General features: G+C 34.4%; 1 protein-coding gene across 1 annotated transcript; it reads right to left on the bottom strand.

The window, feature by feature from the left end:
* Positions 1-12,695: 12,695 nt before the first annotated feature.
* On the bottom strand, positions 12,696-16,889 carry LOC115955958 (putative receptor-like protein kinase At3g47110). The gene is made up of 2 exons (XM_031074382.1): positions 14,139-16,889; positions 12,696-13,360 (listed from the first exon to the last, which is right to left on the bottom strand). The coding sequence occupies exons 1-2, from the start codon at positions 16,810-16,812 to the stop codon at positions 12,855-12,857; spliced, it is 3,180 nt and encodes a 1,059-aa protein (XP_030930242.1). The 5' UTR covers positions 16,813-16,889; the 3' UTR covers positions 12,696-12,854.
* Positions 16,890-19,746: the final 2,857 nt, after the last annotated feature.

The raw sequence follows: 19,746 nt of genomic DNA, 5'->3' as shown, positions 1-19,746 counted from the left end.
CAAAATTCTGTCTTTCTGTCTACTGCAGAAGCAGAATATATTGCTACTGGAAGTTGCTATTCATAACTTCTTTGGATGAAAAAGCTTTTGAGTGATTATGGAATATCACAAGACACCATAGTTGTCTATTGTGATAATTCTATTACTATCGATATCTCTAAGAACCTTGTTCAACACTCTAAAACTAAGCACATAGAGATTAGATATTACTTTATTAGGGATCTGGTTGAAAGAAAAATTGTGACTCTTGAATATATCCCTACTGAACATCAGAATGCTGACATCTTCACCAAGCCTCTTGATAGAAGTAAGTTTGAGACACTTCGTCAAGTAATTGGTGTGATTTTGTGTCCCTAGTCATCTTTGGCTTTCATGGTCCTTGTGCTTCATCTCTCTACTATTTGTTACCATTCTTATTTACTTTTTTTTTTAGGATTTGCATTGCATAACATTCATGCATTTCATGATAGGTTGTTTTTGTTATTCTTTTCAAAATATATAAAAAAAATAATAATAAAAAAAAGAGGGAAAAAGAAGGAAAAATGTGTTTTGCATTATTTTTTAGACTTGTAATCAAGTCTGGCCATATTATCTTTACATAACATGTTTATGTACCTTTTTTAGCTTGGATGAGCTTATTTTACTACACTTTGCTAGTTGCAGCTTTATAGTGCATGTTGTGTGGGAATTGCTTATAGTTTTTGATCACTTGATCTTGAAGTCACATGCTTTTGATTGTTTGGACTTGAATTTAATGAGAAAAGCATAAATAACCATCTCACCACTATTTACTAGCCAATCATGACCACCTTAGTGCATATCATAAGATTTTGTGCTTAAAAAAGTATAGCACATGCACAAAAAGAACATAAGGTGTAGCTTCGGATTAATGCTAAAATTGGTGTGTATATTATTGGGCTATAATAAATTCACAATGAAATAAAATTGGTGTGTACATTACTTGACTAATCTCATAATTTCAAATAAAATAAAATTGGTGTGTACATTATGAGGCAAAACAAGAAACTTACATGATTGCAATCTTGTTTTCTAGGAGATGTGAGAGTTATATGATGTAACTCTTTGAGTGATAGTCTCTTTCAAACTTATGTGATGAATTTTGTAGAAATTATGATTGATTACTATCTACATATCACATCACATGTATCTCAACCTATTGCTAATTGCACACACTACACAAGTTATTCTTTGCTAAACCTAGTACATGATATTGTGTGTGATCTTGTTGTGGCCATCCAAGATTAAAAATTCCTTGATTTTATTGCAAAATGTATTTAATGTTTGAGTTTTTGAGGACAAATTGATTCAAAAATGTGTTTTTGGAAGACCTGGGTTGAATTCATGTGTTTTTGGAAAACTTTTAAACTCATACTCATGCATTTCATTCATGAAATATGGTTTTTTGAGTTGTTTCTGCATTATCTTGCTTTGTTTTTCAAAAAATTCAATTTTCCAGATTTTTCGATCAATCGAAGTTGTTTCTCGACTGATCGAAAATGCAATAAAAATTTTGGTTACAATCTGCCTGGCTTGATCAGTGCTTAATTGATGCTAGATCGATTGAATCTAATTTTCGACCAATCGAAAATCGGTCAGCGAGTGTTTTAAAAACAGTTTTCTCATGTGTTCTTCTTCACACTTTCTAAAACTTTTCAAACACTCTTGTGACTGTTCTTCTTCGACCGATCCAATCTAAGCCAAATTTTTCGATTTCTTCCTCAAATTTCTCAAGGGTTTTTGTATTCTAGTGCTTGTAAGTCACTTTTACCCTTTCCTTTTCATTTTATTAATATTTTTCATGCATTTTCATGCATTTTTTTGAATTTCGAACCTAGGGATTTTGGGATTTTTGTTCAAATCAGTTGTTTTTAATTAATTTTGTTTGATGGGTTTTTGCCCTTGCATGTTATTAACATGATTCCCATGAATTAATTTGATTAATTTTGTGATTTGGGAAAATTTTGAAATTCTAGGGCTTGAAAGTTTAAGAAATTGGGTTTTTGTTCAACTGGGCTAAATTTGATAAAATTGACTTGTGTTATTGATTGATCATGTCATTATATGATGTTATCTAACTAGTGTAATGATAAATTGATCAATTTGTTAGGATTTTTGAAATTGGGTTTTTCTAAATTTGGGTTTTTTGTTCTAAAACTCTATGTTCATGTCAATTGATGGTTTGTGAAGTAAATTTGAACAAATTTCAATGCATTAGAGCATGCATCATATGTGCATTCATGTCATGCATCATATAGATTGTTATTTTCTATATTTTTTCTAATCTAACCCTCTCTATGCAGTCTGCCCTTGGTTTACTTTGTTTTCTTTCTTTGGTTTCTATTTTTGTCTTTTCTTTCCAACCCTTAGCATCATGGTTAGGAAGACTAGAGCCAATAAGAAAACCTCCACCCCCTCTACCCCGGCTTTTAAGAGTGATAAGTTTAGGTTTGAGAAAAACCAGGAAACCTATGAGAAGCTTAACATTTTTAGGTCGGTTTGGGCTGAGTCTAAGGTCATACTAGATGAGTTAGATCCGGAGATACGTAGGAACTTTGAGCGTAGGGGATGGTTACCATTGTTAGAGGTTGAGCACCCTCCTTCTACTACCTTGATTAGAGAGTTCTATTCGAACCTCTCTGTTCACTTCGATGATTTCAACACTCAATATGTGATAAGTTGGATAAGGGGTGAAGAATATGTCATTACTCCTTCCGTAGTGGCCACTGCTCTTGGTGTACCTTTGGTATAGCAGCTGGTGTACCCATACACTGAGACCCCTCCTCTTGATGAAACTATGTCTTACATCACCGGTACTTCCATTAGTTGGAGTACTGATCCTCGTGTCACCTCTCATGAGCTTACTGAGATCAATTATTTGTTTTTCTGGAATTCTTGTCATTCTATTTGGCCTATCTCTCACTTGCACACCACTCCTATTGAGAGATGTGCATTTTTGTATGCCCTTGTGACTGATGCTCCTATGAGTTTTCCTACTCTTTTCATTCATTCTTTGGTTGAGGTTCATAGGAGTAGTTCTAAATCACTTGGTCTTTTCTTCCTTGTTTTTATCCATAGGATTTTATTACATTTAGGTTTAGAGGATTTTCCTACATTCGAGCCTGTTCATATTATAGCTCCCATAGGGGCCACCTTCCTTAGGCAAGGAGTAGCTCAGTTAAAAGCTAGCTCTAAATGCCCTAATATCGAGTATTCTACAGGTACATCTATGCCTTCATTTGGTGATCCCACTGCTGAGGCATATGTCGATCCCACTGCCATTGTTGATCCTCTACCTTTTTCTTCTAGCGAGGCTTCTCTACGAAGTATGTTAGACACTGTCATGACCGTTCAGGCGTCGCATGGACAGATTTTGGTGGATGTGCTTATGGAGCTTCAGGCTTTGCGTGCTGATTTGGCGAGTTCTCGGTGGTTTACTCCACCACCTCCTTTTGATGATGAGCCTTGATTGCCCTTTGGCAATTCGTCACAAAAAGGGGGAGTACATATGATGGAGATAGGGGGAGTTTTGGAGTTTTAGATTGTATCTAGGAGCTTTTTGTATATGTTGTTGGGCTTGTGATGTATTTATTTCTTCTCGTGATGTATTTATTTCTTCTTGTGATGTTTTAATTTCTTATGGGTTGTATATGTTAGGGGGAGACACTTTGTTTTATGTTTTTGTTTCTTTTATTTTTTTCTTGTTTCACATGTGATACATTGGTTATTGATTTATATGATGAGGTTATTCATGATATATTTCTTTTATTTTATGATTTGTGAAATCAAGAATTTTCTTTTGTTTTACTTGTATTTTCCACACGTGTTTATGTGTTTGTTGAGTGTTTCAGGAATATACAAGTTAATTTAATCGTGTTGCTGTCTACACTGGCAACTGATAGATAGTAGTTAGGTTGAATTGTTTTTGGGCATTTTATTTAAAGGGGTTGTTTTGTAACTTTGAGCATTTCAGTTTTGTAATGTGTTTTGTCGCGGATTTCCAAAGGGGGAGTTTGTTAGTTTTTAAGAAATTAGGAACTAAATGTATTAGAACTTCAAAAACAGTTTGCTTAAAAACAGTTTTTCAAAGAAGAGAAAAACACAGACATAAATGCAATCAACATGCAACTCAACCAAATATCCAAACATCATTTTAATATTTCAAAATCATCTCTCATTAGTAAAATTGATAGGCATTTAGATCCCAAAACACACACACACACACACACACTAAAAGTCTAACCAATTTTATATTTTAAAAACAAGTTAAGACAATTTAGTGAGCATATATTAACACATGTAAACCTTGTGATGGCCAAATCACATTGTACTTGCACAAGTATCAAAAGTATCAAAGAATATTGCGTGTTGTGTGTGAAAAATATTGCAAGATTGCATAAGTGTCTACATGTTATGACGATTTGAGATATGAGAAAATCACTTTAACTCATACACAATCATAACTATTTGATGGGGACTATCACCTTTGAGGTACATCCTATAACTTCCACATCTCCTAGAATACACACTTGTAATCATATATAAAGCATTTTGATCTTTTTGCCTTTTATTTTCTTTGCATATTTTTCATTTTAAGCAAATCATGCATGGGCATATAAGAGAAAGAAAAGAAATACCTAATGATGTTAACCTTTCAACATTGCACTTTTACTATGCCGAAGCATACAGATGTCATTTTATGATTGGCGGGTAACAGTGGTGAGATGGTTATTTATGCATTTCTCTTAGGATTTTCTAGTCCTTCTCGTCAAAAAAGAGTGATACAAGTGTTAAGTCCAAGAGATCACTTAACCTTACTCATCACAAACATGAGCCACAAAACTCACTTGCTTAGTTGTGCATAACGATGCTCATCTAAGTTACAAAAGATACAAAGTTTAGAAAATTTTGTTTCATTGGCCATCCAAGGTACACAAGTACCAATGTGTACACACTGTTTTTGTATTTTTTCAATTTTTTTTTAAAATTTTTATATGGGGAAAAAAAAAAACCCAAAACTGAAAAGAAAACAAACAAAAACAAATTAAACAAAAACTAAGCAATGCATAAAATTAGATGCAAATGCATGATGAGGAAAGAGGAGAGGAAGAGATCAATCCATGGAGATGACACCGATGTTTTGACGAAAGAATTCAAATTGTTTGTTGTCAAGAGGTTTGGTAAACAAATCATCCTTCTGATCATCAGTGTGAGTAAACTCAAGAGTGAGAGTACAATCTTCGACAAGCTCCCTAATGAAGTGATGTCGAATCTCTATATGTTTAGTTCGAGAATGTTGAACCGGATTCTTAGAGATGTTGATGGCACTGGTATTGTCATAGTAGATGGTAAGATGCTCTTGACAAATACCATAATCATGGAAGAGTTTTTGCATCCATAGGAGTTGGGTGCAACAGCTACCGGTAGAGATGTACTTAGTTTCTGCAGTGGATAATGAGATGGAATTCTGCTTTTTGCTTATCCAAGAGACAAGATTATTACCCACATAGAAACAACCCCCCGATGTACTCTTTCTATCATTGGCATTCCCAGCCCAATCAATGTCAGAGTACCCAACTAAGACATCATTTGTGTCCTTGCTATACCACACACCAAAGTCGGCAGTGGTTTTGACATACTTTATGATTATTTTCAAAGCAATCATATATGACTCTTTGGGATTAGCCGATATCTAGCACACTCTCCCACACTGTAACTAATGTCAAGTCTACTAGCAGTAAGGTAAAGAAAACTACCTATCATGCTTCTATAAAAAGATGAATAATCACTTTTACCTAACAAGTCAACAGTGAGTTTAACATTTGGACTCAGGGGTTCTAATAGAACTAGAAGATTCTAAACCAAACTTTTTCACAAGATTTTTAGCATATTTAGATTGAGATAGGAATATACCTAAATCTTGTTAATGAATCTGCAATCCAAGAAAGTGAGTCAGCTCTCCAATCATGCTTCTCGAACTCGGCCTGCATGAGTTTTGAGAAGCTATGAGCAAGTTCATCCTTAGTCAACCCAAAGATGATATCATCAACATATACTTGAGCAACTATCAATTCGTTGTCTTCCCTTTTGATGAAGAGAGTCTAATCAGCTTTTTCTTTTGTGAACCCATGTGACACCAAGTATTGTGTGAGCCGATCATACCAAGCTCTAGGGGCTTGCTTTAAACCATAAAGTGCCTTTTTGAGATACAACACATGATCCGGAAAGTGTGGACCAATGAATCCTTTTGGTTGAGCCACATAGACAACTGGGACAAATGTCTCATCATAGTCTACTCCTTCCATTTGTGAGTATCCTTAAGTTATAAGACGAGCCTTGTTGCGGGTCACATTACCCTCCTTATCAGTCTTGTTGCGGAATATCCACTTCGTGCCATTGATGTGCTCACCCTCTAGTCTAGGTACTAGAGTCCATACATCATTCCTCTAAAACTAAAGTAGTTCATTATGCATTGCTTCAACCCAGCTTTCATCTTGAAGAGCTTCCTCAACTTTAGTGGGTTCAACCTGTGACAAATAACAAGAATAAGACACAAAGTTAGCAACACATTTATCAACTGTACGCTTCCTTAATGTGAGTTCATTCATGTTTCCCACAATGACTTCAGGAGGATGATTCAATTTAACCCTAGAGGAAGGTCCTTTCTCTTCATGGGATTCAGAATCTGGTGAAGTGGATTTATCTGTAGAATCTTCTACAACACTTGGAGTATTTGGAGTACTAGGTGATACGGGCTCTTGTTCAACAATTTCTTGAACTTCTTTGGGTTCGGGAGGAAGAATCTCTTTGGGAAGTTCTTCACCAAAATTTTCAGAACCAGTATCTGAAGATTCATCAATAACAACATTTATCTCCATTACCTTCATGGTTCTTTTGTTGTATACCCGATAAGCCTTGCTTGTAGAGGAGTATCTTAGCAGAAATATTCCTTCATCACTTCGGGGGTCAAATTTTCCCACATTCTCTCTATCCTTGAGAATGAAACAAGTACTTCCAAAGATTCTGAAATACTTAACATTAGGCTTCCTTCCCTTCCATAACTCATATGGTGTTTTCTTGGTACTGAGTCTAAAGTACATTCTATTGATCGTATGACAAGTAGTATTTATGGCTTCTCCCCACAAGTTTCTAGCCACATCCTTGTTGTGCAACATTGCTCTAGCCATCTCTTGGATAACCCTGTTCTTCCTTTCTACTACACCATTCTGCTGAGGAGTAATAAGAGCAAAGAATTCTTGAGATATACCCGATCTTGTACAAAAGGACTCCATATATGAGTTCTCAAATTCTTTACCATGGTCACTTCAAATTCGATCAATCTTCAGGCTCTTTTCATTCTACAATCTTGTGCACGAGGCTTCAATGTGCTCAGGAGAATCAGACTTGGATCGTAGGAGGATAACCCAAGTGTACCTAGTGAAGTTGTCTACCACAACCATGATGTATCTTTTACCACCAAAAGACTCGGTTCTAGTTGGACCTATAAGATCCAGATGTAGAAGTTCCAATGGTCTAGATGTAGCAGATGTCTGGGTGCCCGGATGTTTAGCTTTTGTCTGTTTTTCAAGCTGACATGGTCCACACACCACATTGCTCACTCTACTGAGTTTTGGTATCCCCAAGACTGATTCATGCTTAGATACAATTGAAAGATGTTTGTAACTAGAATGTCCCATCCTTTGGTGCCATAGATCTTCATTTGGTAAACGAATGCTATTGCACACAATATCAGCATCAGTAACCAATCCATAACAATTTTCTAGAGTGCGAACACCACTTATGAGTTTCTTTCCAGACTCATCCATGACAAGGCAGTTTCCTTTCGAGAATAGTACCATGAAATCTTGATCACATATTTGACTTATGCTCAACAGGTTCACTATTAGATCTTCTACATATAGAACATTTGCAATGTCCGACAGTCTAGGTAGAGAGATGATTCCCTTCCCTTTAATATGTGATTTGCTCCCATCACCAAAAGTGACATTGCCACCTTTCTTAGACTCGAAAACCTTGAAGAGAGATCGGTCTCCAGTCATGTGTCTTGAGCAGCCGCTATCAAGGTACCACAAACACGTGTCCATAACTTTAAATACGAACTTCATCATGAAGCACACTTCGTGCTTAGATGACAGATCAGTGGGAATGGTGTTTTCTCTCATCTTCCTTTGATCAACTAAACCTTTAACCCTTACTCTTTTCAAATGAACTCCTTTGCACATTTTCATTCTAAGATAGTCTAGTTTCTTCTTTGTCAACCTAAGATCTTTTCCAATAGTCATCATAATAGTATTCAAATAACTTTTAGACTTGCATTTTCTGATACACTCAAACAAGTAGAGATTAGAAAAACAAGATGTCTTTGAAAACAAAGATCTCTTCAAGTCGGTTATAGCCATGATAACAGGGGTCAATGGATCACACAGCAAAGATTAACCCTAATCAGAGTGTGCCTGCTCTGATACCACTTGATAGGCCAAAAACCTATTGACCCCTTGTGACAAGTTAATTGATTAATTAGCCAAGTTTATTAACTAATCAAATTAACATGCAAAGCACGTGGTAGTACAAACAAATCACCAATTAAACTAAGTATGCAGCAGAAAATAAATTGACATGGTGATTTATTTACGAATAAGGAAAACCTACACAGCAAAAACCCCACCGGGTGATTTTAAGGTCACCACTCCTGAGAATCCACTATTATCAAAACAAGCGGTTATAAGTAAAGGAATTCCAGTACTTTATACCAACCTACAATTGAACCCTTACCTTAATACCCAATTGGACTCTGTAGTGACAATCTCTCCTTTCAATGCTCGGCTCCCAGTACGTGACTAACCAATTGCGCGGATCTCAGTACGTGACTTCAATCACCAACTAGAGAAGGTTGTTGGCTGCAAAGTTTTTCAGATCATAAAGTTGCTTGGTCATAAAACCCTATGGTGTACAAACACAACAGCTTTTTCAAGAACTAGGGCAAACTAGGTTTATGATCATACTTCTTCACTCTTGTGAAATTTACTCTAGTGCAATTGTGCGTAACCTTTTATAGTCCGTAAAATAATCCTTATATATGTTTAAGGTTGTGAGAAAAGAAAGCCCAAACACATACTCACGAATTGGATGAAAAACAGTCTTGAAAAACTGAGTTTCATAAACCTCGACAAATACCTATCTGTCAAGTAGCTGTCGAGCCACGAGATTCAGACAGCTCTCTAAGCCTCGATAGATGCTAGCTGTCGAGCTTTAATGAACAACACTTTCTGACTTGGTTCTTGGACAGACTTGTATGGCTTTAATACTTGAACTTGAAACCTTGTTTCTTGAAGCATTAAACACATCCTAGATCTACCCAATTACAAGTAAAGTGTGTTTTGTCAAAGGATTAGCCAATTACATAAAATAATGATATATGCTCCTAACATTAAATCACATATGTCCTAATAGTCATGGTAGCAAGTTTTCTACTCGAGGTGGTAATAGGATGTTAGTGGTATAAGTCTTATTGTATAAACTTCAATTCTTTCATAGTGGATCTGTTTTACCTTGAGGATAGCTAGGTTAAATCCTCCCTAGATTTTTTATTGGTTTGGTTTTCCTGGGTTATCATATCGTGTGTTCTTTATATTTTCGCATTATTTACATGATATGATTTGATTGTGTTAACCTAAATCTGTATAATTTATCTAAGTAATCACTTGGTTAAATAACTAGGTTAAACAACTTATGTTTTAAAGGGTCTAAAAACGTACATAGGCCATATATGAAGGTAAAGATCCTTCAAAGGAATTCCCTTGCAAGATAAGATATTCCAAGCTCAAAACAATTTCCTATGGAGCTAGGAATTTCCCCAAACAAATTATTTTATGAGATATCAAGTTGGTTAGTGTTTTTCAGATTGCCTACTTCAGAAGGCAGTTTGCCATCAAATGAGTTGTGAGACAAATTGAGTAGTGTTGTAAGGGAAGTTAGACCAATAAGCTGCTAGGGGATGAATCCAGGAAAATTATTTTATGAAAGGTCTAAGTATTGCAAATTTTGGCAATTACTAATACTTGGAGGTATGCTTCCTTCTAATCTGTTTTCATCTAAATCAAGTAGGAATACCTGAGTAAGGTTGCCTATGGAAGTCGGTATCTCTCCTAACAATCTATTTCCATTTAAAGCCAATAGTTGAATTTTTTGAAACTTCTCGAAAATAGTGGGAATGAGGCCTGTGAAAAGATTATATTCTATGCCTAAGGCAATTAAGTTGACAAGATTCCCTAATGTTACAGGAATAGTTCCAGAAATTTCATTGCTTCCAAAATATAATTCTCTAAGTTGGGTTGACAAGTTGCCTATAGATATGGGCAAAACACCTCCAAACTGGTTTGTACTCAAATCCATTGTTTCTAGTTTACTACAATTTGTCAAAGATGTTAAGAAATCCAAGCTCCCTCCTAGGTCATTGTCACTCAAGTCTAGCCAATAAAAATATGGCAGATTTCCCAAATTAGTTGGACCTGATTCTAAAAAATAGTTTTCACCTAGATCAAATATTTGAAGCTAAGATGCATTGCATAATGAAACAGGAATTGGCCTAGGGTATTTATTATTACCAAAGAGAAAACTATTGGGATTAGGAAGAGTGAGGCTTATGTTGTCTGGAAGTGTACCTTCAAGTTGGTTTTCTGAAAATGAAATGGTTTGGAGAGATGATATATTGTAATGGGAGGAGGGGATTGTATCAGACAGATTATAGACTGAGATTAAGAAAAAGTATAAGCCTTTTAGATTACCTATGCCATTTGGAATATTTCCCACTAATTTGTTATATGATAGAGACAAAATTTTGAGTGAGGAAAGATTTACTAAAGATGTTGGGATTTCTCCTGTCAGATTGTTTCCACTAAGCTGAAGTGTTTGAAGCTTCAACAAAGAGCCTAACTTCGCTGGAATTCTCCCATGAAGTTCATTCCAAAGAAGATTGATGAATCTGGCATAGGAGCAGTTGGACAAGTTGGATGGTATTTCACCTACCAATGTGTTGTTGTTAAGGTTGAGTGTTTGTAGTCGGAACAAATGACCAACTTCATGTGGGATTTCACCATAAAAGTTGTTGTTTTGAAGATTGATGAACCTAAGAAAGGTGAGGTTGCTGATGTAAGGTGACATGGATCCTTGCAATTAATAGCCTTGTAAGTACAAGGCCATGACTCTTTGGTGTCGTTGGCCACATGTGATTCCAAACCAGTTGCAGAAGTGCATAGAATCATTCCATGAGCTCAACATCATATATGGATCATGAGATATTGATTCTTTGAATTTTCGCAAAGCCAAACGATCAGTCTTATTTGTTGGAGCATTGGCAGTCATGGTGGGTTGCAATAAACATAGGTTCGTAACAAAGATATGGTATATAGGCCAAAATGCATATAAATGTTTTTGGTGAAGCTTCATTTGGTTTGAGGAGCAGGAAGCTGGTAAATTGCTTTGGTGTCACTCTCAGATATGCAACTGAACAACCTAGTTCGCTCGATTGCAATTATGTAAAGGAGATGAGTGAAGGACTTAAAATAGAATTTATTTTATGTAAAGGTGACCTTACAATGAGAGCTAAGGTTGAAAAAAAAAAAAAAACAAAAAAACAAAACTTCATTGACCATAAAAGAATGACCTCTCAAATCAGCATCTCCAATACTACATTGTCTTGCTAGCTCCTACTGCTCAGCCCGTGCTTCTTTCACTCTTTTATGCTAAAGAATATCAATTTTTGTGCCAGTGGGATTCCATTGATGTCTTCATCACCTTATAGATCTTCTAGTCAATTGAACATTGTATAACTGAAATCATTTCACTCAATTATATAATATGGGGTTGACCTTAATTATTTTTTTGAGAATTCATACCCGACTCCCAAAATTTTAGGATTAAGACTTGATTGTTGAAGAGTTTTCAGAATCCAAATAACATGGAGTTAATACTTAGGAGTTTTTAGTCAAGCGAAGAGTCAATAGTTTCATTTGGTGAAAATTTCTTTTGACAAAGTATGATGTTCTTCAGTCATGTGACTCTCTATGAACATCAACTGTTAAACAGCGACCATTTATCTAATGAGTTCCACTTAAGTTAATATTTTGAAGGAGAAATTTTCACTGTTCCATAATAATTTCTTGTAGAAAAGAAGAAAAAGAATTTTGAAATTGAAAAAAATTAAGGCCAGGGGACCAAGGCCCCTGTGGTTTAAGCATAGGTCCATCCCCGATGATATGCATATACAAGTATGACCCAAAAGAAGAGTGCACAACAAAAGGAAAATGCTAAAGTTAATATTAATTTTACCACAAAAATTTTACAAATTGAGTTGATAATGAATATCATCCATATAATAAATAATTTTTATTAATTTTGTTAAGTTAATAAATTGATTTATAAATCTTTGTAATAAAATTTGTAGCATCATTAGTGCCATAACATGATAACAAAATAATCCACTAATTTTCAAACAAGATTTAACAAACATGACAACATATTTTACGTATAAATGCCAAATCAACTACAGAGTACGGAGAATCCACAAATCTAGTTTTAATGTAGTTTCTTGCAATGCAATCCAAGTAAAAATTAGTTAAGTTGGTCATTTCATGTAAAATTAACATCTTGTCCAGTAAGGTCAGGTCTAAACAATCGAATATGTTACTCAAATAATTTAATACAGAAAATTTAGTTATACAATCAAGATCATCTGCCCAAAAGAATAAAAACAGTAATGGCCAGTATGTTACAACTTAGGACATCACCAATTTATGAGACAATTGTCATGTGCAATTTTATTTAAGCAAATTCAAATTTGAAATGTAGAAGGACCTCAGCTTGGATTCTCTAACCTCTTCAAATCTAGAACCAAGAAAAGCATTTTTTATTGAATGTAGTTCCTTGCTAACTTCCTCCATATTCATTCTTTCTTTTGGTGACTCCATGGAACATGCAAGACCAATTTCAAGGACTGAGACTAAGCACTTATACACATTAGCTTCCACTTGGCAGTGATTAACATTACCTTGATTTACTTCTTCTGCTTCAATTTCATTCTCATTATTATATTCTCTAGCTAGCACTGCAACTGCTGGAATTTCTTCAACTTCTCTTATGAGAAGTGTTGGGTCCACAATTTGAACAAGTCGTTTTGGCAATGCCATCTTAACAAAATTGTGGAGATTGAGATCATCTTTAAACATTTCATCAGTTGGTCTCTTTCCCAAGAACATCTCCATTAGAAATACTCCAAAGCTATACACGTCCCCCGCTGTTGATACTTCGTCACCCATGCCATACTCTACAATTTATGATATGTAAGAAGATTTTGCAGTTCTTATTATAATGAGATTTGGGATTTAATGAGAGTGCAAATTCATTTGATTCATCAAAAACAAAAAAAAATTTGAACTTAAGAAAGAAGGATAAGATAGATGCTATCATTTCAAAATTTCATGTGAAAAAATGAGAATTTCGACATTAGAATAGACCCTTAGGGTCTCTGGTCGAACTTGGGAGGTATTTTTTGGATTTCTATGAAGCACAAGAAACATGGTTAATGGTTAGGAATATAAAAATGTAAGCAAATTATTTTACAATTGATATGGATATGTTGCACACATTAGGTATTGGCGTTCCTAAATGCCTTCGCTGGACCCATGTTCAAATAAAATCAGAGGTCCAATTATTATCCATTACTTGAATAATGTTGGTTGACATGCAATAAAAAGAACATAAAACAATACATTAGATTTGTTTTGAGACCAGCTATACCATATCTGATATAGTTGATTGACAAGTTGTCATCACAACATACAAAATTGAGGAAATAAATGCCTAAAAAAAGGCATGGCCAATGCATAGTCAATAATTAGCTCTGTCAATTAATGAAATTTATGATTTATCAAGGTATAAATCATGTTGTGAGTTTGTGTGTTTTTGTGCTGCATATTAATACAAAGATAGTTTTATATTAATAGTAGGATAATTGCAAAAAACAATTCAATATGTTTCAAAAACTATTATTAACAAGATCAATAATCATTTTTAAGAAATTAGACTGTTGGAAAGATAGTAACCTGGAGCAGCATAGCCAATAGACCCCTTTATCCCAATTGTACTACTTTGCTTTTGAGAAGAATCAGTAACAGTTGAGACGAGTCTTGCTAAACCAAAATCACTTACATGAGCCACCATGTCATTGTCAATAAGAATATTGCTTGGCTTCAAATCACAATGAATGATTGGTTGCACAAAATGGTTGTGAAGATAATCTAATGCACAAGCAACATCAATTGCAATATTTAGTCTTTGAAGAAGGCTCAGGACCCCTGATTGATCTTCCCTGTTTATCTTTGGATGAAGCCAGATATCTAAACTCCCATTTGTCATGAATTCAAAGACTAGAGCTTTAAATTGATTCCCACTGTAATCCATGCTCGAGCAACATGTTAATATCTTGACAAGATTCCTATGTCGGATATTTCTTAGTACATTACATTCAGCCATAAAACTCTTGGAAGCACCCTTTCGTTGAAGGTTAAGGACCTTTACAGCAACTAATCTTTCCTCGGGGTGAAGAACTCCTTTATATACAAAGCCAAAACTGCCAGTCCCAACTAAGTTACTAGGAGAAAATCCATTGGTTGCCTGATAAAGCATTTTATAAGAAACATTTGGCAGGAGGTCTATTGTTGAATCCAAAGAAGATGAATTCCTTTTTGATTTTTTCCTCCGATGAAGAAAAAGAATGAATGAAAACAAAAGGAAACATACAACAACAACAATGGTTGCAATTTTAAGTGTGAATGAAAGGGACTTTGTAGGTTTTATGACTTCAATAGGACATGGAGGCAACAACAGTTGTGGAACACCACCACAAAGTTTAGTATTTCCGATCACTGATATAGCACTTGCATTTTTGAAAACTCCCTCTGTTGGCAACTCACCCTTGATATCATTGAATGAGAGGTTCAATTCTTTTAAAAAAGGAAGCTTTTCTAAACCTTTTGGAATTGAGCCTGACAGGTTATTTCTTGAAACATCAAGGAATTTGAGGCCTTTTAAGAAAGCTATAGATGACGGTAAGGATCCTTCAAAGGAATTACCTTCCAAGCTAAGGTACTCCAAGCTCAAACAGTCTCCTATAGAGCTAGGAATTTCCCCAGACAAATTATTCTCAGAGATATCAAGTTGGTAAATATTTTTCAGATTGCCTATTTCAAAAGGTAGTTTGCCGGAAAATGAGTTGTGAGACAGGTTAAGTAGTATTGGAAGGGAAGATAGACCAATAAGCTGCGGGGGGATGAATCCACTAAGATTATTTTGTGAAATGCTTAAGATTTGCAAATTTTGGCAATTACCTAGACTTGGAGGTATGCTTCCTTCTAATCTGTTTCCATCTAAATGGAGTTCGAATAACTGAGTAAGGTTGCCTATGGAGGTTGGTATCTCTCCTAGCAATCTATTTCCATTTAAAGTCAATTTTTGAATTTTTTGAAACTTCTCGAAAATAGTGGGAATGAGGCCTGTGAAAAGATTATTCTCCAAGCCTAAGGCAATTAAGTTGACAAGATTCCCTAATGTTACAGGAATAGTTCCAGAAATTTCATTGCTTCCAAAATATAATCCCGTAAGTTGGGTTGACAAGTTACCAACATGTATAGGCAAAACACCTCCAAATTGGTTTGTACCAAAATCCAAAAAATCTAGTCCACTACAATTGGTCAAAGATTTTAAGAAATCCAGGCCCCTTCCTAGGCAATTGCTATATAAGTCTATATACCAAAGATCTGGTAGATTTCCCAAATTAGTTGGAACTAATCCTGAAAAATTGTTTAAACCAAGATCAAGGACTTGAAGCTGAGATGCGTTGCATAATGAAATAGGAATTGGCCCAGAGAATTCATTAATACCAAATAAAAGTAATTTGAGATTAAAGAGAGTGAGGCCAATGTTGGCTGGCAGTGTACCGCTGAGTTGGTTTATTGAGACTGAGATTATTTGGAGAGATGATATATTATAAAGGGAGGAAGGTATTGTACCTGAGATTTCATTGGCAGAAATGCTGAATCGGACTAAGCTTTTCAGATGACCAATGTGATATGGTATATTTCCCACCAATTTGTTAACTGGTAGAGATAAATTTCTAATTGATGAAAGATTACCAAAAGATTGTGGAATTCTTCCTGTCAGATTGTTTGCACGAAGCGCAAGCGTTTCAAGCTTCTTCAAAGAGCCTAACTCTGCTGGAATTTTCCCATTAAGTTCATTCCAATTAAAATTTATGATTCTAGCATTGGAGCAGTTGGATAAAATGGATGGTACTTCACCTTCCAATGTGTTATTGTTAAGATACAGCTCTTGTAGTCGGAACAAACGGCCAACTTCATGTGGGATTTTGTCATAGAAGCTGTTGTTTTGGAGATTGATGATCCTAAGGAAGGTGAGGTTGCCGATGTAAGGTGATATGGATCCTCGTAACTTATAACCTTGTAGGTCCAAGGCCGTGACTCTTTGGTGTCGTCGGCCACATGTGATTCCAGACGAGTGGCAGAAGTGCATAGAATCATTCCATGAGCTCAACATCATATATGTGTTAGTGATTGATTCTTTGAATTTAAGCAAAGCCGAACGATCAGTTTCATTTGTTGGAGGGATGGCAGTCATGGTAGGTTGCAATAAGCATAGTAGGCTTATAGAAAAGAGGAGTATAGGCCAAAATGCAAATAAATTGGTTTGGTGAAGCTTCATTTGGTTTGAGAAGCAGAAGGCTAGGAGATATTGTGGTCTCAGATATGCAAATGAATAACCAACATCACTTGGTTGCAATTATACATATGAAGTACCCATCAAAAAAAAATATATATATATATATATATATATACACATGAAGTAATGATAAGTTGTGTGCTGGACCATACGGAGCACATGAGCTGTATGGTCCAGCACATGAGCTTGTTCGAAAAGTCTTGAAGTCCAGCTTTCTCATTTATTGAGAAATGACTTAAGCATGTGGGACATGCGGAAGAAAAGAAGAAAAATTGGTTGCTGCAAATACAAGGTCATTCGGCGAGTGAGAAATGAAGAAAAAGAAAGACACACGGATAGGGAGAGGTGCAGTCCGAAATTGAGAGAGATACACAGTGAGAATCTGAGAGAATGATAAAGAAACGCTCTAGCTATTCATAAGGAAGATAAATTTGTGAAGGTTTTCTTGGAGATTTTTGAATACTACAATTATAGAGAGTTAGTGTTTAAAAGGAAGATCTTTGCTACTATTTTTGTGGTGAGATTGTATTTACTCCTTTGGATTTATTTGTTGCATATCTAATTTAGGTGAAAATAGCCAAATACCATGTTTTGGCAAAATTTGTGGCAAACTAGCACTGTTTCGAAAATATTTAGCAATCTATCACTTTTTTAGTACTCGAGTTCCACAAAATCGAGTTCTAAATAGTACTCGAGTTCAGTGAACTCGAGTTCCTAGTGAGTCATCAGCGTGGCACTGCTGACCTGGAATTTTTGTAATTAAAAAAAAAAAATGTGATACTCGATATTAGTGAAATCGAGTATCTCATTATAGTACTCGAGCTTAGTGCAGTCGAGTACCTAGTTTTTCTTTTTTTTTTCTTTTTTTTTGTTTCTTTTTTTTACCTTTTTTTACTTTTTGTTTCTGTTAGAATGGCTTGAATAGTCAAACTTAGTGGCTTGACATTAGCCAACAAACCATTAAATGGCTTGCATGTCCATGTCAAGAAGGTGCATGATATTCAAGAAGTTTCATGCTTGAAGAAATGCAAGAGTTTGCATTAAATGTTCTTCATGAATTGTCAAAGAAGATGGCTAGGAAAAGAAAAGTAATATATATATTTATATATAAGAAAATGAGATTGCGTTTGGCTTTATGTGGAGGAAAGTGAAAGAAAAGGAAAATAAGAAGATGAGGAAGAAGTGAACGAGTAGATGAGAAAAAAGAGAAAAAGAAAAAGGAAAAATAAAGGTTTTGGGTTTGGGTAATTAAATTAACGCGGAAGGAAATATAGAGAGTAACTACACAAATTATTTCACAACTTCTTTTTTACAATTGTGATGTAAAGCAACATGGAAGAAAATATAGGAAGTAAGAACGCAAATTATTTTACAACTTTTTTTTTACAACTGTGATGTTGTGAAGAATGTGGTGAAAAAAAAATTATGCGTACATGTATAAGTGAAAAATAACCACTCACAGTTTGCCACGTCAAAGACGTGGCAAAGAAGTTGTGAAATAGTTTAGTAATCCTAGAACAACTCATTTAAAAGATAAGCATTAATAAAATTTTATTTTGTAGAGATTAATTCTACCAAAATGATTGGGTTTCAACTTTTAAGATAATAATTTTGTTTTCATTATGGAAAAGAGAAAAATTATTTCCACAATATTTTCACAATAGTTTCATAATAAAATCTAAATAACAGGTTGTTATTGGTTGTTATGGATGAGCAAAAAAGTAATTTAAGTGATAAGTTCAAATTACATCCAACTTACTACATAGGATTTGTTGTGAAAGTGTAGCGAAAATATTGTGAACGTAACATTTCTTGAAAAGAGAAATGCTAAAGCCAAATTTTTTTTTTTTACAAAATCTTTTATTAAGAGAGACATTTATTATTAACATGAAGTAATTATTATTAATTTTATTCCTATTGTTATTATTAATAAGAACTTTATACTAAGTATGAAATAAATTCCCTTATATATATTTTGTCATTTTTGGTAATTTACAATAGGAATAAAATTAATAATAACAATATTAATAATAACTTCATACCTAGTATAAAGTTCTTATTAATAATAACAATAGGAATAAATTTAATAATAATTACTTCATGTTAATAATAAATGACTCTCTTAATAAAAGATTTTGTAAAAAAATATTTGGCTTTAGCATTTCTCTTTTTAAGAAATGTTATGTTCACAATATTTTCGCTACACTTTCACAACAAATCCTATGTAGTAAGTTGGATTTAATTTGAACTTATCACTTAAATTATTTTTTTGCTCATCCATAACAACCAATAACTAGATTTTATTATGAAACTGTTGTGAAAATGTTGTGGAAATAATTTTTCTCTTTTCCATAATAAAAACAAAATTATTATCTTAAAAGTTGAAACCCAATCATTTTGGTAGAATTAATCTCTACAAAATAAAATTTTATTAATGCTTATCTTTTAAATGAGTTGTTCTAGGATTACTAAACTATTTCACAACACTGTGGGTGGTTGTTTTTTACTTATACATGTACGTATAATTTTTTCTTCACCACATTCTTCGCAACATCACAGTTGCAAAAAAAAAAGTTGTAAAATAATTTGTGTTCTTACTTCCTATATTTTCTTCCATGCTTCTTTACATCACAGTTGTAAAAAAGAAGTTGTGAAATAATTTGTGTAGTTACTCTCTATATTTTCTTCCACGTTGCTCTAATTACCCAAACCCAAAACCTTTATTTTTCCTTTTTCTTTTTCTCTTTTTTCTCATCCACTCGTTCACTTCTTCCTCATCTTCTTATTTTCCTTTTCTTTCACTTTCCTCCACATAAAGCCACACATCCACTTGTTCACTTCTTCCTCATCTTCTTATTTTCCTTTTCTTTCACTTTCCTCCACATAAAGCCACATGCAATCTCATTTTCTTATATA

This window comes from Quercus lobata, chromosome 8 (genome assembly GCF_001633185.2).
Source record: "Quercus lobata isolate SW786 chromosome 8, ValleyOak3.0 Primary Assembly, whole genome shotgun sequence".
Taxonomy (NCBI): Eukaryota; Viridiplantae; Streptophyta; class Magnoliopsida; order Fagales; family Fagaceae; genus Quercus; species Quercus lobata.
This window is presented reverse-complemented; position numbering and strand designations above follow the sequence as displayed.